Raw genomic sequence first — 22419 nt, 5'->3', positions numbered from 1 at the left:
ATATCTAATCTATCTATTATTATAAGTACCGAAAATATATGCTGAATTAATCGTATTTTACATTGTTAATTCGATAAACACACATAAACGTACATCGTATTTCAAGTATATGGATAATTCCAGATAATGTTCATAGAACCTTAGCCTAGCCTTCATGTGTATGACCTATTGCGCATCTAATCAAGTTGTAATCCATTAGTGTATTTAAGGTAATATTGCTAAACTAAGTTTGCTGAACGGCCAGGGTAAGATTATGACGTTGAAAACTGGGCACATAACAAAGAGCCAGCTGTGTAGCTTTGCACTTAACAACAAAATAAACAAACCCAATGCCCAGACTTGAAAGGTGGCTTATAAAGAGAACAACCCAAAGGTAACCAATTCTTTTAAGCGAAAAGATAATTTAAAGGACAATTTTTGTCCTTTTTGTTTTATAACGATTCAGTATTCTGTGATGACGAGAAAACCCACTTGTAGAGAAAATTATATATTTAGAAACGGCTCCTCTATTAGTCCCTTCTCTACTCATTTCAGGTGCTTTAAATACATAAGGTTTAGTATTCCATCAAATTTTCTTTGGTCAGCTTAAGACGTTTACCTATTGAAACTGATCACCTATTTTTAGTGGATTTTTATTCCAGATATGAATCTGTATTTATAGCATGACTTGTGTAGCAAAAAAATAATTTGGGAGTTACAATATTTTTAGTATTTGTATCAACCATATTCTGTAAAAACTCTGTCACGTTATTAACAATATTGATCCCTCCCTGTAATTGGCAGGAATTAAATGTTATATGTGAACGAACACTGTTGATTGGCAATTACACGTTTTTTACTTGTTGTCCCTATCTTTAACATGTACTTGTTTGTGTTTTTTTGTCAGGGTCGTGCACAAGGGTGGAACAGACTTGGTCATTTTGACAAGTGTAATGCTGTTTATTTCCATGCTTTTAGTCCCACTTGGTACAGCAGTAAGTCTACAGATTTCTAACGCTAAAATCAGGGGTTCGATTCCTCCTCGGTGTACACAGCAGATAGCACGATGTGGTTTTCCTAAAAGAAAAACACAATTGTATGTACAATGTGTGTGTTTATTGGGCTCTCCCAATAGTAGTCAAATTTAAATTCAATTCATGCACATGCTACTGTGTTTTATTTACGGTAAATTTATTTAAGATATATACAGCCTTTCCTAATTTGGAGCTATCGATCACAGGAAAAGCATTCATCGTTAACTCTTGAGTACTTTTTGTCAACTAGTATTGGGATTGACTATCATATTTTAACGTCCGTAAGGCTGAAAAGGCAAGAGTGTACAAAACTGGATTTCAATCTCATGGCCGACGTTCAACATGGCCAGGTGGTTATGACACCCGACTCTTAATCTGAGGGTCGCGGGCTCGAATACCATTACAAAAAACATGCTCCCCCTTTCAGAGTGGGGGCGTTATGAAAAGTAAAAGACGTTGGTAAAAGAGTAGCCCAAGACTTGATGGTAGGTGATTATGAATTGCAGCCTTCCCTTTAGTCTTACATTGCTAAATTAGGAACGGCTAGTGCAGATAGCTCTCGTGTAGCTTTGCGCAAAATTCTAACAAACAAACAAACCCACGGCCCATAGATTTCGTGTCGAGCACCTGAACACTAGAACATACCAGGCTCATTTCAGCATAGAAACCACGAATTCTGGCATGACACAAGAAACATTAGGATTGTGAGGAGCCATCGTAGCCATCTTAACCGTCAACTAAGCCATTTTTACAGGGTGTAACACATATATACATACACTTAGATGTAATGCTTTGAAGATGGTTTGATTGATTGTTATTAAGCACAAAGCTTTACCACGGGCTATCTGTGCTTTACCCACAGTAAATATCGAAACCAAATTTTTAGCACTGTCAGCACTTATACTTGCTGCTGAGCCAATGAGGAACCACGAGCAGATTGAGATATAGCCAAATTATCAGGTCTTTTGGTCAAGATCAGTTAAACAAAAGAGGTACAACACATCTTAAAGCTGGTCCTTACTCTGATATCAGTCAGCAGATTATCTTTATGTGGTTTTTTAGCAGCAATCAATCAAGCTGCTTTAGTTTCTCTAGTTCTTTCTGCTACAATTTATTTTTACTTCGACTTCTGTTAGTAAATTTTATGTTTTCATTTCGTTTTTCAATTTTTAAAATTGAATCTAATCTAGTGAAACTCATATCATTTCGACAATGTGGGTATGTAATAATAGTAAAAGATAGACAGAATAGGCATTGTTTCTCCCATGAAGTATAACTACACATCATGTTATCAATCATATAAAGTAGGGATAAAAACTAAAGGAAATTGTATTAGAAGTGCTGACTCAAAAGCTGTGCACACAAAAGCATCACTTAAGAGTTTATATAGGCTGACAAAGCGAAAGCGGTCAATACATTCCACACATAAAGCTTTTCGAAAGAACAGCGCGAACCCCTTGTTATAATGTAATTAGCAAAGCGTGTTAAGTGCGGGATAACTATTGTTGAGAGACCATTGTTCACACCCTACTACTAAGAGTAAACATAATCCAAGCAGGAGCAGTGTTATCCTCGTCATAGTTATTATATATATATAAACTGTTAAGAAAGTGAGGGTCTGGCATGGCCAGGTAATTCGAGGGTCGAATCCCCGTCACATCAAACATGCTTGCCCTTTCAGCCGTGGGGGCGTTATAAAATGACGATCAACCCCACTATTCGTTGGTAAAAGAGTAGCCCAAGAGTTGTTGATGGGTGGTGAAGATTGGCTGCCTTCCCTCTAGTCTTACACTGCAAAATTAGGGACGGCTAGCGCCGATAGTCCTCTTGTAGCTTTGGGCGAAATTCAAAACAATAAAGTGAGAGAAAGTATTTAAGTAAGACGTTCTTCTTTTGATCAACTGTATATCTTATAGATAACAGCTGATCGCTCTGTTGTGACAGCTACGTCACGTATCTGTTTGATACACTTCATGTTTGTTTTAGTACTTTCGTCGGTCATCTATAGTTCTAATCGTAAACACTGAATAAACGTAGATACATTTTCTGTTGTGACAAAAAGATATTAATTAGTTCGTTCACGCTTTCCATCTATCTTCAACCCAGGAAGTAAGTTGACATCAGTGAATAACTCGTTCGTCCTAGTTCACTACGACTTGACTAATGATTTCTTTGACTTATCCGACATACCCCACTTAACTGGAAACAATGATAAACAACATTTATCTCTGTCTGTTTCTGGTTTTTTTCTTATTCTGTTTTTTTTTTTTTTTTGTTCTGGCTACGACAGATTTTCAATACCAGTGTAGGAAGAACAGAAACTTATCAGCTACGCACGGTCCCTCGATATAAATGACAAACTCTTAAATTAACAAAATCTAGTTTCAATTCCTTACAGAAGGAAAAAGCTCTCGTCACTAACCGAGAGTTACCTGACTGAACTTTGTTAACCACTGAAACATTTTGTCTTATAAAATTCAGCAAATGTTCATTGTGTTTTCTTACTCATTAGCAAATATATTTTTACTGCTACAGTATAAATAACATCAGATGTCTTTCGTTAAGTAAGGAATGTGACAGTAGCTTGAAAATACTCTATTTATTTACTATGAATTACAATATCACAAGAATCTATTAAAAGTTGTAACAACACAAATTGTTTATTAAAAGTTTTTATAACACTAGTAGATTGTTAGAAGTCGTACCAACACTCCAGATGCTTATTATAAGTTATAGCACCATTAATTAATTAAAAGTTGAAGTAAAACTAGATGTATATTATGAGGTATAACCTCAGTAAGAAAAACTATTTTAAAGTTGTAGAACAGATCTATTAAAACTTATAAAGATATTGGTAATTTATTAGGAATTGTATGCACATAATTTAGTTTATGGAAAGTTGTATTGACGCTAAATTCAAAATTAAAATAGCAATAGTAGTAAAAAGAAAAGTAGACGTTTATAACAATGTATACTAACACCAGTAACCTATTAGGAATGATAATGAAAGTGTACATGTTTATCATGCATTAAAATAACAATGTTAATTTATTAGAAGTTGTATGCATGTTGGTAGCTTATTAAAAGTTGTAGAAACACTAAATTGTTTCAGAATTTTTAATAGCACTCTTATTGTATGTTAATAATTGAAATAGCTTTAAAGCGTTTTAGGAGCCACAGTAACTCTGTAATGTTTTATAATGAATTGTCATATCACTCTGTAATATCAACTACAGATGTAAAAACTTTGTAGTAATTTGTAAGGCTCGTAACAACACATAATGATTACAATAGTATTTGAAGTTGAGAAACTGTGACTTCGATCGCTTGGTTACAGAGTTAAAAGAAGCTAGAAATTTAGGAGAAGATACAAAAACACTAGTAGATTAGTTTTAGCACGAGGCACTTATAAGTAAATATGAATTGCAATGATACTAATAATCAAGTGTTTTTGAGATGTTATCCCTATAATGGCTAAATAAGATTTGTGATGACACATAGTTTACTAAGATATTTTAAAGACAACAGCTAGCTTTATCAAAATTGTACTGGCATTAATAGATTAATATTTGTTTGTTGTTACGCAGTAGACTATCTATGCTTACCTAGATATCAAAATCATGTTTTTCTGGCGTTATAAGCCTTCAGACTTACCGCTGAGTCACTGGGAACAGTTCAATAGAATTCTGATGACACTAATAGGGAATACTTGGCAAAACGGCCATCCATGAATATCACCAACTATGGCATGCTACCATACAGGATAAATTATATATAACTAGTGTTTATGTTTCCACGTTACCAGGTGCGTAAAAGCACTGGCGGGTGGGAGAGAATGTGAATGATGGAAGTGCGACTTCAATTTCATGTTACAAAATAGATATGTTAGAAAGTTTCATATTGTTTATTTCAAACATTGAGAAATTATAGGCAACTGAATACATCGTAAATCATATTCATTGTTTTTTATATATAATGTAATAGCTTTCCTTTACGATAATTGTCTAAGTTAGGATGTTCTTTTCTGAAATGGATCATCTTACTCAACACTATTACCTACGTTTTTTATCTGAACTAATGTGCCTGATAGATAGCTCCTCCGACGAATGTATTTTTACTTATAGTTGCTATGAGTGAGATGAGGAACATTTTGTATGATTTGGGGAACATATTTTAACCACTCTTATAGGTAAAATTTCCTCCGACCGTAAGATGTGCATTTTTGATATCTAAAGAAAAAATGATATTTGCCAATTCTTGTTTTAACTAGAAGCGACATTTATAATAATCAATAAAGTTTTATTTTAACCTTTCTTGTTACTTCATTAATCTAGTTGATGAAAATCGAATTTAAAGTAAAACTAGTCGTTTTACTTCACCTTTTCCTAGATTTGTGTAAACTATTGTCTCACTAGTAAACTGATATCAGCTAGGATGAAACTAACAAGTTGGTGTGAACTGTGATGGCTCTGGTAGGTTAAAGAGAGTTAGTTAAATCTGAGAGGATATGAGGAACCGTAAAATCGCACATGGGAATAATTTTATAAAAATAGTTTACCGATTATCTTTTTTAATTGTTCCGTCGTTATGTATTGCTTTTCTTGTTTTTCGTAAAAGCAAACTTACTATTAGTCTGATATATTTCATATTTTTTTTAGTGTCACTAGACAACATTAACTAGCAAAATGAACTATATAAGTCGGTGAAGGTGTATATTTAAACTGCGAAAAGTGAAAACCTTTTAAGCCAAGATATGTATCACATAACATGTACGGCTATCTTTCTAAGATACGTATCACATAACATGTACGACTATCTTTCTAAGATACGTATCACATAACGTGTACGGCTATCTTTCTAAGATATGTATCACATAACATGTACGGCTATTTTTCTAAGGTTATTTTATGAAATAATATTTCCAGTGATGTTTTTTTCACACATTTTGAACAAAAAATTATCATGCTTTGCCAACCTTGGGACACAAAAATATAACATTTAGTTTCATAATACATGTATAGTTAAATAACGAAACTAGGCACTGACATATTAAAAACTAGTTTTGTACTTCTACTTTTAAACAACTAATAGGTTTACTAGAGGCTAACCTACGTCTTTTTCAAAAGATTAACACGGACATACCAAGTTTTACACATTGACCATGAGTATAACAAAATATGATTCCTTGTCACACCCTCACAGCCCAATGTGCAGATCTCACTCATGTTCACGTGACCTACACCTTAAGTACCTTGGTCATTATAGAGTCCTGTGGTCAATGAAAGATCATTTAAAAGAAAATCTCTCTCTACAACTAGCTTTGTTATTTTCAAGAAAAAGCACTTTGAGTGAAAATTTTAAACATTTCGGAATATTGCATCTCTGTTCTTGCTTGTTATAACAATACAGAATTTCTGAGTTTTTTATTCGTTTTCTGAATTCGTGCATTTAGATGATGTTTTCATTACAACATTATTGTTAAGTTACAGTCCACATCAGCTAGTTTTGTTTAATACATTTTTTTTTTCATTCCATTTCGTGTACTGTTACTTACAAGCAAACAACCTTCAGGCAGATCAACTGGGACGACAATGAGGACGAATCTGTTGTATCAGCAACAAAGAAAAATAGAGACAAGAAGAGAAATCTGACTAGTTTGTTATAAAATACAGGCAATAAATTATTGGTAAATTATGATGGGAATTGTTTCTTCTATATTATGAAAATATTAACCCTGTGGTTCCTGTATGTGCACTAACGAGACTTTGTTTCACAATGTATATTTTTATCTGTTTTTACATCAGGTGCATTAAACTTACTAGACTTCACACCGTAACACTTTAATTCTTTAAAATGCAGCAGGTACTGCTCTTTCATGCCCACTAGTTTCTCTCTTGGTATTAAATCATCCTTGCTTTTTCTGTAATTATCATAACATAAGAATAACTGTAAACGTGCGGAAGTAAACGTCTAATTCTTCAAGACAGCTTGAGACAAAGTTGGTTTTTTTTGTGTGTGCATGTGGCTTATTCGAATAAATAGTAACCATTTATCTGTTTCTTATACTTGTTACAGATAGGCCCAGCTATATTTTCTGTGCACTATAATGAAACATTACAATAAAAACATTTCAAAAGCCCTAGCCTTTAGAAGCTAATTTACTTTCTGTATCTTTCCTTCCATAAGAATAATCAGAATGTTATTTATTACTGGTTACACTCAAAGTGAATTTAAAGCTAGATGAAGAATTGCAATTACTATTCTATTTCACTAACACTTGAATTATCTGGGTCAAATTGTGAATTAAAGAGACAATAAACTATCCACTTTGGCTGGGAAAGATTAAAATAATTTTAAAACAAAAATAGAAATCGTAGGGAAACTTAATGGACAATTAAAGAAATAACCATCATTTTGATTAACTTTTGATACTCTTCCAGATCCTTAATGGCCGAGTATTACATGGATTACGTTCACGTCATTATTGTAGGGTAGATTACACGGAAACAATTCATCGTCACCTCTACTACATTCTCACAATCTCTAAAGTTTTCAATTTTTTCACTTCCCATGGATGACAGTTGTAGTATAGTACGTCTGTATTAATGCATTATTGTAAATTAACTTATAACTAACTTTCAAACTTCAAATACAAATATAAACTGCGCATAAATGACCATTTTACTGACTTGATCAACGAATTGCAAAATCACAACTTATGTTTCTAACAGGTTGCTGAAAACCCATGTCCCCCGAAAAACACTCTTCATAAAATTATGTATGAGATCACTGCCAATACACCAACTTTTTTCCCGTTTTCTTAAAAATAGATTGATTTTATAATCACATACAGAACTAAAAAACCTTTTTATTCCTTTGATGGAAAACGAAGTTTCATAATTAATAGTAGCGTCATGGCAATAATTGTAAACATCTTTATAATTCATGATTCCGAAACGCTCATTAAAGATATTTAAAAATGTTGCCATTACTTTACTATTAAAGAAAAATCATTTTATGATTAAATCAGAAATTTATTTTTTAGACCAATTCCTGACTTTTCTGTTATAGTATTTGAGAAAAAAATGACTCAAATACGTGTCTACGTTCGTATTTATCTAAGTTATTAGAAATTCTCAAAATTTTATCTACTGTTAAGCGCAAAGCTTCACGGTGGACTATTTGTGCTTTGAACACCGTGAGTATCGAAACACGATTTTTAGTGCTATAAGCTCTCAGACTTAAATTGACGGCCCGGCATGGTCGGGTGGGTTAAGGCGCTCGACTTGTAATCTGAGGGTTTCAGTTCGAATCCCAGTCACACCAAACATGTTCGCCCTTTCAGCCGTGGGGGGCGTTATAATGTACGGTCAATCTAACTATTCGTTGGTAAAAGGGTAGTCCCAGAGTTGACGGTGGGTGATGATGACTAGCTGCCTTCCCGCTAGTCTTACACTGCTAAATTAGGGACAGCTAGTGGAGGTAGTCCTCGAGTAGCTTTGCGCGAAATTTCAAAAACAAACAAACAAACAAACAAACTTACATTGACAATCTGGAGGGGGTATCAGGAGTTTAAGTAAATGTCTATAAAAAATCATTCTTAGTAATTGAGACAACTATCAACTAAAACTTATGTTAGTTAATTTATTCATCTGAAGATTATCTATCTTAAGAATCCTAAAATTCTTGATGTTTTAAGACGACCTTCACAAGTTTTAATCTATGTATTTCAAAATGTTAGTCACAATCTCACTAAAACACTACTGCCCCCTATACTTAACTGTTTGTAGCACATGGCTTGTTATTTTTCCTGGCAAGTATTGATTGCTCGCGGCTCGAGCTAGTGGTTCCGTGAAGATCTTCTTTATTGCTTTCTGAAAGCGCGAGAGAAGAAGAGGTTAGTACCTCTGTTAGCCAGTAGTTCCGTGTACCATTCAACTGTACCTCAGCTCTTGCATTTGAACCAACCATCAAGTTTTATTGAATAGTTTGCTCATACAGCAAAGCTAACAACTTCTTAACAGTCAAAAATCACCTAGTTAATTGCAAATAAAGACATTAATCAGTTGTCTCAACTTATGAACACTGTTTCATAAGTTGGTGACATTGATATATTCTAAATAAGACACATGTCAAAACGTCGCACGTATTTCTAAACATCGTATCTTTTTTTCAGATAATTTTATTAACATCTCTAAAATTAGTCATTTAGCACCAATTCATGAACATGAACACTCACATCTTATTGCTTAAACTAAAAACCATGTCATTTATCACGGTTGTAATATATGTAACCCACCTGAGTCAACAAAACCGTGGAGATGCTGCGACATCTACAGGCAGAACAACCGAAGTGGCGACCCAGCGGACATCAAAAGACCCTCAACTGTCCATTTGTCCAGTCAATGAGCTGATAACCGATTTTCCAGTCTGGCGAGATGTACCTCACGGTCAGGACGTTGCACTACGAACAGAAAACGTAAGTAACACATGTCACTGTACAACTGAGTTACCTAATTAAATTGTTGCTGTTTTTATTATCATATTTATTGAAAATAAGTATTCTCACACAGTAAAATACTGTGGTCACTGTACAACCGAGTTAACTGATTAAATCGTTTTTGTTGTTACCATAATGTTTATTAAAAATAAGTATTTTCACACAGTAAAATACTGTGGTCACTGTACAACCGAGTTAACTGATTAGATCGTTGCTGTTGTTACCATAATGTTTATTAAAAATAAGTATTTTCACATAGTAAAATACTGTGGTCACTGTACAACCGAGTTAACTGATTAGATCGTTGCTGTTGTTACCATAATGTTTATCAAAAATAAGTATTTTCACACAGTAAAACACTGTTGACATTGTACAACCGAGTTAACTGATTAAATCGTTGCTGTTATTACCATAATGTTTATTAAAAATAAGTATTTTCACACAGTAAAACACTGTTGACATTGTACAACCGAGTTAACTGATTAGATCGTTGCTGTTATTACCATAATGTTTATTAAAAACAAGTATTTTCACATAGTAACAAATTCTTCTGAAAAACAGAATATGTTTATAAAAAATTGTAAGTGTTTTTAGGTTATATGTGTTACTTTCAAAACTTTATATTAATGATATTCATAATTCATTGCACCAAGACCTTTATATCTCGGGTGACACAAGAGTTGCAAATGATTACGATGTTTCTAGGCCCTGCCCTTCTTTTAAGTCATGTTTGGGTTTCACGGATCGTTTCTTTTCCCTTTTATTACCAAACTGCTTGAGATGTCATTAGTTTAGTGCAAGAGTGTGGAAGTAACTGAAAGTGTGTCGCTATTTTAACGGAGCACATATTGAACAACTATAAGAGCAGGACTTAGAAAAACCTTAATGGTGGTGTGCAAGTTTTGTATCTCTCTGCGTGATTTAAGTTTTCTTATTTAATGTCTTTAGAAATGTACTGTATTTAAAATAAACTATGTCAGTGCTGAATGAAAGATGAGCAATGAGCTTTAAACAAGCAGGTTTTATAAAAAAACAACATCGAACTCTAAGATGTCACATGTCATTTATAAGTAAAGAATAACATTTAGAGTTTTTTACGTAAGTAGCTAATGAGTGATATATAAATATCAACTTTTTGTAAACTAATAGAGCTACTGACTCTGGTTACTCGTGTTTCTCACAACAGCCTGAATAAAATTAGTACAATTTTTAACCATCTTAAACCCTTTGGAATTTCCTAAGCATTTGTCAACACTGACAATACTTAGAAAACACTATACTGATATGTTGTTATTTTACATTTAATGTTCATAAAATGTGTATTTTTAATAATGTTTCAAACTAACTTAAGTTTTTTAAAGTATATAAATAAACAGAGTATAGCTCAAGAAAAATATTTAATGCATCTTATGACATAATGGTTGTTTTTTGGTATGTGTTTCTATCAGATGTCGAGGGTCGCGAGTTCGAATCCCGGACGCACCAAACATGCTCGCCCTTTCAGCCGTGGGGGCGTTATAATATGACGGTAAATCCCACTATTCGTTGGTAAAAGAGTAGCCCAAGAGTTTTCGGTGGGTGGTGATGACTAGCTGCCTTCCCTCTAGTCTTACACTGTTAAATTAGGGACGGCTAGCGCAGATAGCCCTCGAGTAGCTTTGCGCAAAATTCAAAACAAACAAACAAATCATATATAAACAAAACGTTATTTTAATAAATTAGACTTCACAAATGTTATATCACTGCTTTATTGTCGATTATTTCATATAGAATTTTTTCAGTGTGATTTAAAGATATTTGTGCACTTCATGTTCATTAAACCATAATTTCTGTAGTTAAGTTTTATTAATTTGTAAGAACAATGCTGTAGAGGTATATTCTGAATAAAATATGTTTATTAAATATCTTGGGACTCTTAAATATCTCTCAAACAATCTAAAATTCCAATTACAATGTGAATCTAGTAATTAAACTTTACACACCTTCTTGGTAATTTTTAAACGAATATTTTTCTTATTAACTTAGAGAAATCAGTGTGTTTTTTTAGAATAAAAAGATGGCCCGGCATGGCCAGGTGGGTTAAGGCGTGCGACTCAAAATCCGTGAGTCGCAGGTTCGCATCCCCGTCGCACGAAACATGCTCGCCCTTTCAGCTGTGGTGGCGTTATAATTTGACGGTCAATCCTACTATTCGTTAGTAAAAGAGTAGCCCAAGAGTTGGCAGTGGGTGGTGATGACTAGCTGCCTTCCTCCGAGTCTTACACTGCTAAATTAGGGACGGCTAGTCCTCGGGTAGCTTTGCGCGAAATTCAAAACAACACAAAACAATGCTTGAGAATAAACAGTCCGGGCACTCAGACAACTGAAAAACCAGGTGTTTACATTTGTATTGTATGATTCAGAATTAATGCATAATAAAGACCGGTTCACATAACGGTTAAACTAGGAGAAATTTCACAAAAAAAATCTTTAAACCAATCAAATGCTAGAAATAAAACTTTTTAAATTATTATTTGTAAAATTATTTAATATTTATTTTTAAAATATTCTTTAAAAATCAAATTTCAGATGATGTTTTTTTTGCTAATTTCACTTGATGAAACCCATTGAAAAGCTTTGAATTTCTTAAAAGATGGCAAGGATTTCAAATATTTGAACCACTATATACGATAAAGCAAAATCACGAGACTCTCATTCATTTTATTTTCTTTCATCCTGTTTTCAGACATGTTATCAGTGTTGCATTTTAGCACCGACTTCTATTAATCTCTACAATTCTGTTTCTATGGTTACAAATAATGCTAACAGAAACGAAGGCCAAGTATACAAAATAACTGTTATTTCTCACTTTGTTTTTCTATATAAATATAATAGTACTGTTTGTTGTATGTCCATGTAACTACTTCGCATAATGTAGATGGATCTTTACCAAAACTTGTATGAAGGTTCATTAGGTTCATTCAGGGTAGAATATACAAACTTTCAGTCTTGCATTTTGCGTTTTGCTGTTTTTATGGGCGTTTTCTACTAATACTTCGCTCTCTGTTGGTGGACCTTTATCAAATTTACTATGAAGATTTGTTGGGTCCGTGCAGAGAAACATGCAATTTTGCTGTTTCACATTTTGTGTTTTGCAGTCCTTTATGGGTGTTGCTTTCCCTATATATAATTGAAAAAAAACCGTAATTAATTAAAGGTTATCTTAGGATTTATGTAACTTCTATGGGACGAGTATTCCAGCTGGCTTATATTAAAACAGTATTATTAGAGAAATGTTTCGATGCTATAATTTTTTTAATTACAGTCTAGCACGAATGGTAAATGAAATCTAGGTCTAATATACTCTTCAAAACAAGAAACGCAAAAGGGATATTTTTGTTATTTTAAAGAGAAATATATGTAATAACGTTACAAGCTCAGAGTATGTGATGTTACACGTCTTAAGGCACTGATTGTCAGACCAAAATGACAATAAAAGTTGTGCACTTTGAAAACAGAGGAAAAAATCGGATTTTTCGCCAAAACGCATGCGTGTCCAATAAATTTGTTTGAGAAATCTACATGTTCTGCAAGTGCAGCATGTGCAAAATCCCTATAAAAGTGACGAGTTCTCGGTTTCCATAGCTCAGTGTTAAGCCACCAACACGCAATACAGTTACGCCAAGACTGACTGAAGCACAACGCAACAACGCCATTGGTTGCTTGGAAGCAGGCGAATCTCGATGAGATGTTGCCAGAGCTGTGAATGTCCACCCAAGCATCATCACAGGGCTATGGAATCGTCACCAATAACATGGATCAACTCGTGACCGTCCACGATCTGGCAGACCTTGTGTGACCACGCCCGCACAAGATCGCAACATCCGGTTACGTCACCTTCGGGATAGGACCACCACTGCGACGTCAGGGCTGCGTGGGATTTCCGATCAGACCGTACGCAACCGTCTACGAGATGCAAGAATCCGACCTCGACGTCCAGTGAGAGGCGTCATCCTCACCCAGCAACATCGTCAAGCACGGCTGCAGTGGACTCGGGCACATCGGGTATGGCCTCATCGACGATGGAGGCATATTTGGTTCAGTGATAAATCACGTTTCATGCTTCATAGGCAGGATGGAAGGACCCGTGTTTACCGTCGTCGAAAAGAACGTTTTGCAGCAAACTGTGTGCAGGAAGTTGACAGATTTGGTGGTGGCAGCGTCATGATGTGGGCTGCCATCGCCTACAATGCCAGAACAGACCTTTTGCACATTCGAGGGAATCTTACGGCTCAACGATACATCGACGAGATTCTTAGGCCCCATGTGCAACCCATCATGGTGAACGTCAACGACGTTTTTCAACATGACAACGCCCGTCCTCACACAGCCCGACACACCACTGTCTTCTTGAGACACCACAACATCAACGTTCTTCCCTGGCCCTCCAGATCACCAGATTTAAACCTCATCGAACATCTTTGGGACGAGTTGGACCGACGTCTGCGACGGCGACAACCTCAACCACAGACTCTACCTCAGCTTGCAGGCTGAGTGGACAGCCATTCCACAGGATGTGATTCGTCATCTTATCGCTTCCATGAGCAGGAGATGCCAAGCAGTTATTGATGCTCAATAACGAGGGGGTCTACTCGCTATTGACGTTGAGTGACGTTAAACTTCACCTAGTGAGCGTTGACTTCGCCTTTGCAGACTTTGGATGTTCAGCAGTAAATGTGCAAAGTTTCACACATGTCATACAAAACTACTTGGAATAAACTTGTGAACAATTTGTCTCATATTTTGCCTTTTGCGTTTCTTTTTTTGAAAAGTATACTTACTGAGGAAACTACAGACTGATAAATTTAATAAAGAATAACAGAGCCTTTACAATATGGAAATTCTAGTTTTAAAGTGTAACTCACACGTTTATTAAGGCAGTCTGAAATTCAAAGAACGTTACTGACTCATGATGGTGAGAACAAATTTGTAGGTGATGTTAAATTAACTTTATTTAGTAAAATTAGGTGAATACTAATACACCTGAATATGAGGTGAATATTAATACACATAAAAGGAGATTCTTGGATACTTATTTAGATTTGGCGACAATAATTTTATCAGTAGCGTTTCAGCTGTTTTTCTTATGTTGATGTCTGTTTCTCGTCGGATGTTTTCAACAATGCATTCAGAGATAATATAATTTTTTTTATATCTTCGAAAACGTCTTTTAAAATGTTTATTAAGCCCGATTTTCATTTATTTTTTTACTTTTCTGGTATAAAAGTGCTTACAATATTTTCATTTGATGATTACTGGTACGAGAATGTAAGACGTAAAACATTTTCTTTTGGGAAGAAGAATAAAATGTTACTGAGATTTAGAGTGCGCCAGTCTGAGAATAGGTTTATTTTTAATTTGTCTGACCTCACAAGTGATACAATGCGCGGAATAAAAAACTTTACTAACTTTACTGAAAAACGTATTGGTACATTTAAAGTACAGGATTTAAAATTATTTTGAAAAATAAGATGTTTTGATTTGCAGAACGTATTGTAGTGTGTAGTTAATGTTGTGATTGTAAGTACAAATTAAAGTGCAGATATGCGATTAAAATAATGATCATTAGTGTAAAAGTCACTACACATTAGTTTGAGATTTTTACTTGTATTTCTGAAAATACTTGAGTGGTTTTAATGAGTTTTAACAAGTTAAATTAATAAAATGCATCAGGCAACCTAGCAAAAAAAACATAACATCAGCGCGATGTCTGAATTCTATCAGAAAGTTCTAGCAGTAATCAATGTATTAAAAAATAACAGCAAGAAAAACAAAACTCCAATTGACAAATTTGTGTATAAACGTCTATAAAGAAATTGCGAGTCTGACTTTTAGCTGTTGAACTGGAAATAAGATTTCTCCTTGTAACGAGAAAGCTTTTATATTTAACTAGATATCAACTTCGAATACAAACGATCAGTTTACAGTTAACATAAGATTTTACATCATTCTACCAGCTTTTACCACTCAATGGATTTTTAAAAGGGAACATGTAATCAACGTGCCAGAGAACATACTCTTCCATCAGTACTAGGTCTCTGATGATACTTTAACCTTTAAAATAAAAACAGGAAACTGTTTCATAGTATCACCTACCATGATGAAATTTAGCGTCTTTCGTCATTATAAAATTCACTTGTAAGATATAGGTCATTGCAAAGGAAACTCAGCTTGTAGCATACCACATTACGTTTGATTCATATTTTAGGAAAAATTCGACAGTTAATGACAGTTTAATAAATATCATTCGTACACTATAATTTCTGCAAAGTGCTCGATCTATCAACTAATTAGGTTAACTTAGTTTAATTTTGCGCTTTAATAGCATTCCTCATTATAATGACAAACAGTTTATATGTAAAGTGCCTTTCGTAGCCCCTTGAAGCACCTGTTTTTTTAAATAGAACACGCTTTCAGAATAATTTACTACAACGCCACCTGTAGTCGTTTGGTTTCATAAATGTATTCTGCAAGTGTTTCTAAACATTGCTGCAAAATGTGTAATTCTCCCACCATTTATATCAATAATTATGTTTTTTATCTTACCTCTATGTAGTATCAGGCCATTCATAAGTAATGTCCGAAAATTTAACACAGAAAGTGCATCATCATTTCTGTTTTTGTAGAAAGCTTTAATGACTAAAATATAGAGTAGGACGTATATAAAAATGTTCAGATAAATAAAAGAAACTAACTCAACACCACTTTTTCAAATCATTAATCAAATAAACCCTTATGATGATGGATGTGTCTGAGGAGCATATTAAGCATATAATGTTCTTGAGTTTAAAAAAAGTAATAGTGCAGCGAAAACTACATGAAACATTCAAGGTGTTTATAGGGCGGAGTCTCTCAATGATAGAAAATGTCGAAAGTGGTTTCCGAAGTTCAGATCAGGTGACTACAGCTTAAGCGATGCGCCACGTTCAGGTCATCCTGTTGAGTTTAATGATGACTTGCTGCTGGCTGCACTTAACGAAGATTGTGCTGTAACAGTTGAAGAACTGGCGCAGAAGCTTAATTCAACCATTTTAACCAATTTAACAGTTCACCGTCATCTGCAACAGCTTGGAAAGGTGTCAAAATGATAAAAGCCAACCTTAGAGCAAGAGTGGACATTTGAACTTCTCTGCACTCTCGTGAACGTAATTCACCTTTTTTGGACAGGTTAGTGAGTGGCGATGAAAAATGAATATATTATAAAAGTTAAACGCCGCAGACAATGGCTAAGTGCAGGTAAACTGGCTAAAGCACAACTTAAAATGAACCTCCACCCTAGGAAAGTCTTGTTAAGCATTTGGTGGGATATTGGTGGTGTGATCTACTTTGAGTTGCTGTCACTCAATGTAACGATTTCATCAGACTTCTATTGTCAACAGTTAGAGCGCTTAAATGTTGCACTGAAAAAAAGAGGCCTGCTTTGATCAATCGTAAAGATGTTGTGTTACATCAGGATAATGCACGGCCCCATACATCGATGATCGCATCTACAAATATTGAAAAGCTTGACTGGGATAAACGTCCACATCCTCCTTATTCTCCAGACCTTGCCCCATTTGATTATCATGTATTCCAAAGTTTGCAGAACTATATTGATGGAAAAGAGCTTGGAACACATAAAGATGTAAAAACTACCCTCTCTACATTCTTTTCCTCCAAACACTAAGAAATTTATACAAGTGGCATTTAGACGCTTGTGAATTATTAGAAGGAAGTAGTTAATAATAATGGAACATACATTATTGATTAAATGACATTAAAAGTGTTTCAAATAATTTCTCTTTTTCTGAACCTAAAATCGGACATTACTTAAGGGATGACCTGATATTTAAAAGATATTTCCAGAAGGTAGTTAAATACAATGGAGTGTTTTATATATCTGAGAAGTATTATACTCAGTTGTGTAATTTACTACTTCCCTTAAATGACACTTGTTTTTCAAAAAAAGAGAGATAAAACTTTTACTACTTTTCATATAACAAATCCGTTTCTTTCTGAAGCAAAACTTGTTATAAATAGTTCAAGGTTAAAGCGTCGAAATTCTACAAAACATATTATGTGATCTGTCTCGCGCCGTTTCACAGTGAGCAATTCCATTTGTAAAGTCACTTTTACTGCAATTTGAAATGCAAATTTCTTCTGTCCAAAACAAAAAGGATCTTTGAAATAAATTCATTATTTTTTCATTCTATAGCCTTGTGGATAACAGACATTTTTATAGCTTTGAATAAAGAACGTTATAATTTAATAGATCTTTACTTACTATTAAAGAGGTTTTGGTCCTAACGTACGTTTATCATAATTTACCATGATATTTATTATTGTGAATTTTAAGGTATGGCAATACCAACACGATATTTACTGCGTCTCAGGCTAAGAGGTCGTTACAAACGCATAGAAATTACAGCAGTGTGTATACTATTGCAAGTAGTAACCATCAAAGTAACCATTTTTGATGAAACTTTTATCTTGTCTATAGATACATAGATCAATCAAAATTTAATTCAAAATATAACGAATTTTTATGTTTTTTAAATGTTTTTTTTTACTTTTAGTTTATTCTTTTATTTGTTTACCTTACGATTATCTGTTGGAATCCCTAATTTTGCAATAACGACCAGAGGGAAAACAGCCAGGAATTATATCACCCATCTTTCACGCTAAGATATTTACTGTCACTCTTATAACGTACACTCAGCTTAAAGTGAGGGGGGATGTATTTCATGGCATAGCGCGAATTCTAACCCGATTCGTCATTTCCAACATTAGCATCTCCACCACAGGGTCAAACCACGTCGTCGCTAAAATAAGAAATAAATTTTTGATGATTCGGTTAGTTTCATAATATGGCTTACCCAGTTATACCAGTAAGTAAATAAAAAGCGTTATTGGATTTATTGATCGACTACTGAGTTAGAACTATTATTTTTAAGTAGGTTTATGCTTTCTCTATAGACCACAGACGCTATACTGAGATATTACTGATGTAAACATGAAAATTTCACAAAACTTTGATACACGTGATGCAAGGCACTGCATCTTATTCACCAGCTTACAATATTCATTGAGTTTGTAACATTATTTTTGTGTTTACTACGGATACCGGTAGTGTTATTATAATAAGCTGATAAATAATTAGGCTTAACTAAGGACGTTAAGTTATATTAGATATAGTAGTAACCTGTAGCCAACGTTTAAAAGTATGATACAATTCGTTGCTTCTGCGTTACTGTTAACTATTCAATAAATATTATAGTGTAACGCTTGATTAATATCTAAACTCTCGTTTTATAACTTATGTAAATCGTTTGAAATTATTGAGAAATAGTATGTTAGCTTCTCATTTAACTGCCTATTGCTTTCTTCAGTGCGACCTACTTTATTCAACCTTTACAACTGGTGTTTGTTTTTGAATTTTGAGTAAAGCAATCTGCGCTAGGCATCTTTAATTTAGCCGTGTAAAACTGGAGGGAAGGCAGCTAGTCATCACCACCCACCGACAATTCTTGGGCTGTTCTTTTACAAACGAATAATGAGACTGACCAACACATTATAACGTCCCTACGATTGAAAGGACGAGCATGTCTGGTGTGGCGGGGATTCGAACCCGTGACCCTCGGATTACGAGTCGATCGCCTTAACCATCTGGTCAACCATGCCGGGCCTACAATTAGTGTTTGAAACCGTTGTATCAAATAGTCTATAGCTTTGTATTGATAATCTCAACCGCTTCACATTGTTATTCTTCTTCTTCTTGTTGGTTGTTTTGTTATTAACCCCAAGGCTACCTGAAGGGCTATATGTTCTCTGACCACCACGAGTATCGAAACCCAGTTTCTAGTAGTATAAGTCCGCACACATACCATTTTGCCATTGATGAACTATTCTTCTTGAAGATCATTGTAAATAAACACAAATGTAAAAGTAAAACTTTAAATATTTTTTTATTCCAAAAATGATGAGGGTACAAACATACGCTTTTTACTGAAAAAAATATAGCAGAGATGCCAACCATTACGATTTGAGCGTAATCATTACGATTTTGGTGTATACATTACGACTATACACTCATACAGACAAATATTACGACTTCTTGCAACTCCCAAATTATTATATATTATATAGGCCTATACAATAAAGTGATAAATTGTTCCCCCAGGGCTTAAAAGGGGTGAAAAGAAAATTTCTAGTGATATACAAATACATTTTGATAATAAATAAAAGACATAGTCCAAATGGCTACTTGCGATAACTATGTTTGTGCTTGAAATAATAAAAATATTTGTATCTCTGACGTCTACCAACAGTGCTTCTCCATACTGGGTGCGTGGGGAAATCCATAGTTACGTCATCAGTACTTGTCAGCCAATCAGCGCTTGCGTAGATAGGTATTTCTCGTTTTTTAAGCGGCATAGAAACACCAATGCGATAGTTTAGAGTTGGAAAAAAAGAGGTCTCATTCCTTAGATTGTCTTGTTTCTGGCAAATCTAAAAGGACTAAAACTGTGAATCAAAAATTTAAGAAAGAGTAAAGTGCAAAATATCTGGTTATTGCATCAAAAGTCAGTGACAGTCATGCGTTTTGTACAGTTTGTCACATCGATTTTTCTGTGGCGCATGGCGGGATAAACGATTGTTCCAGACATACAAAATCGGTATCTCACCAACAAAAGGCTGAGGCGAAGACAAAAACGATGCAGATAACGACATTTATGAGTAACAATTCAGAATATGAAACCATAAATGCAGAAGTGATATTCACGCAATTCGTCATTGCTCATAATTTACCCCTAGTTGTAGCCGATCATGCAGGATATCTATTTAGAAAAATGTTCCCGGACTCTGATATAGCGAAAAAAATATGGCTGTGCTAGAACCAAAACAATAGCCATTGTACAAATGTTGGGTTGTGAAGATGACAAAATGATTTCAAGCATATTTACTGACAGTGTTTACAGTTTAGCCACAAATGGATCCACAGACACGGATGACTCAAAACTGTATCCAGTGGTTGTACGATATCTGTACGGGCTCTGTCTACAATCAATACGCTTAGTCATTTGAAATAGTTGGCATCTCTGATATAGTGATATAATTCAGATTTTTCATCCGAATAAATATTTCACGATGTCTTGAGCTATTTATGGCTGAAATATATTACTAAAGTATTTTTATGCTTTAAACAAATAAGGTCATGTAGTTCAAATTTAAATTTTTTTATTAATAGTTTTTCAGTTAAATGATTTCAACAGACATCATGTTACAATGTCATACTAATTCCATTTGATAAATCATAGCCAGAAATATTTTGAAATTTAGAGCTCTTTTGCATCTTAGCTGTTGATTTAAGGTTTAAATAACTAGCGTAGGTTCATTTGCCGTTAGGCAAAAGCTACACAGTGGATTATCTGTGCTGTATCCAGCGCGTATATCGAAACCCAGTGTTTTGCTGTGTGAGCTGGCAGAGCTTACTGCTGAGCCACTGAGGGCAAATAGCTAGTGAAGGGTAAGAGCGTAGTATTCAGCTTTATTTGAATAAAAGAAAATTTTAAATAAGACTAATCGATAAAGGCTGTGAAATGCAATTGCAAAAAGGAAAAGATAAACGTGTTATGATATAAGAAAAGGAGATCATATATTGCAGGTTGAGTCAAAATTACTGTAAAGTTTTTAAGATATTGTGGGATATAATACCATGTAACTGAAGTCCTAGCTGATGAAAAGGAGATTTCAAGTTAGTTTGTAAAGAAAGAAGACTGTAGAAACCAGTTCCACTCGGCAAATTATAATTGTGGTATGATTTAGGAGTCATAAAGCCTAGCTTTGATTGTTAGGAAAGTAACCTTTATTATAGTTGTGGGGTAAGAGTAAGACCGTTAACTGTTCTTGAAGGTCGAAACTGCAGTGAATGGAGTGTGAGCCGATAATTCTCGAGATGATAGTCCATACGAGGGCTGTTCAAAAAATACGCGGACTGTTTGAATTGCGCGGCTCCAGTTGGTTCCAGGGGAATCCGCTTGATGTCGCTAGGTTTGCACAGATCAGCTGATTACGACACCATTTCCCGATTGCAGATATCTTCATTTGTGTATTAGCTACGCGGTTTTAAGTGAAGTGCGATTTTTTTCGTTTGGCGGATTTCAGAATGAATGACATGAAGGAGCAACGACTTGCTGTGAAATTTTGTGTTAAACTTGGAACATCTGCGACTGAAACTTTTGCTATGCTTAACACGGCTTACGGTGATGTTGCTATGAATCGTACGGCATGTTTCAAGTGGCATGAACGTTTCAAAAAATGATCGACAGTCCATTGAAGGTGATGAGCATCCTGGACGTCCTTCCACGTCAACTGACGACCCACACGTCGACAAAATCAACACTCTGGTGCGGGCAAATCGACGTCTGACTGTCAGGGAGCTTGCTGAAGAGTGTGGAATATCAGTTGGATCTTGTTACGAGATTTTGACCGAGAAATTGAAGATGCACCGCGTTGCTGCGAAATTCAGCCCTCAGAACTCGTGAGTTTTTGGCCAAACACTCGATCACTGTTCTTCCCCACCCCCCCCTACTCACCTGACCTTGCTCCTTGCGATTTTTTCTTGTTCCCCAAACTCAAAAGACCCTTCAAAGATTTGAGACGATTCCCGAGATTAAGGCAAATGCGACGAAGGAGCTGGAGGACATTACAAAAGAAGCGTACCAGGACTGTTTCAACAAGTGGAAACACCGTTGGGATAAGTGTGTGCGTTGGGGAGGAGAGTACTTTGAAGGGGTCCCAGACCTGTAACTTCTAAATAAAGTACATTTTGTTTTATGACGTCTGTCCGCGTATTTTTTGAACAGACCTCGTATACTGTCGATAGGG

The 22419-nt window shown here is 34.9% G+C and overlaps 1 protein-coding gene and 1 long non-coding RNA gene across 5 annotated transcripts in view; one reads left to right on the top strand and one right to left on the bottom strand.

The window, feature by feature from the left end:
- Nucleotides 1-22419, bottom strand: part of LOC143225552 (uncharacterized) — a 65823-nt gene that overhangs the window by 4006 nt on the left and 39398 nt on the right. Inside the window, exons 2-3 of one of the 2 annotated variants that reach the window (XR_013013919.1) lie at nucleotides 9313-9477; nucleotides 8795-8887 (exon numbers count right to left, since the gene is read on the bottom strand). This is a non-coding gene — a long non-coding RNA (uncharacterized LOC143225552). Of the gene's footprint in view, nucleotides 1-8794; nucleotides 8888-9312; nucleotides 9480-22419 lie in introns of those variants that run through there. The other variant, XR_013013920.1, reaches the window with a different exon arrangement.
- LOC143225551 (protein eyes shut homolog) overlaps nucleotides 8827-22419 on the top strand; it is an 88407-nt gene continuing 74814 nt past the window's right edge. For 2 of the 3 annotated variants that reach the window (XM_076455207.1, XM_076455206.1), the window contains exon 1: nucleotides 8827-9492. In XM_076455207.1, the coding sequence (XP_076311322.1) occupies nucleotides 9235-9492 (258 nt within the window). In that variant the 5' untranslated portion in view covers nucleotides 8827-9234. The remainder of the gene's footprint in view (nucleotides 9493-22419) is intronic. The other variant, XM_076455208.1, reaches the window with a different exon arrangement.

Source organism: Tachypleus tridentatus, chromosome 9 (genome assembly GCF_004210375.1).
Source record: "Tachypleus tridentatus isolate NWPU-2018 chromosome 9, ASM421037v1, whole genome shotgun sequence".
Taxonomy (NCBI): domain Eukaryota; kingdom Metazoa; phylum Arthropoda; class Merostomata; order Xiphosura; family Limulidae; genus Tachypleus; species Tachypleus tridentatus.
The sequence above is the reverse complement of the archived record's forward strand: the minus strand, read 5'-3'. Positions and strand labels throughout refer to the sequence as shown.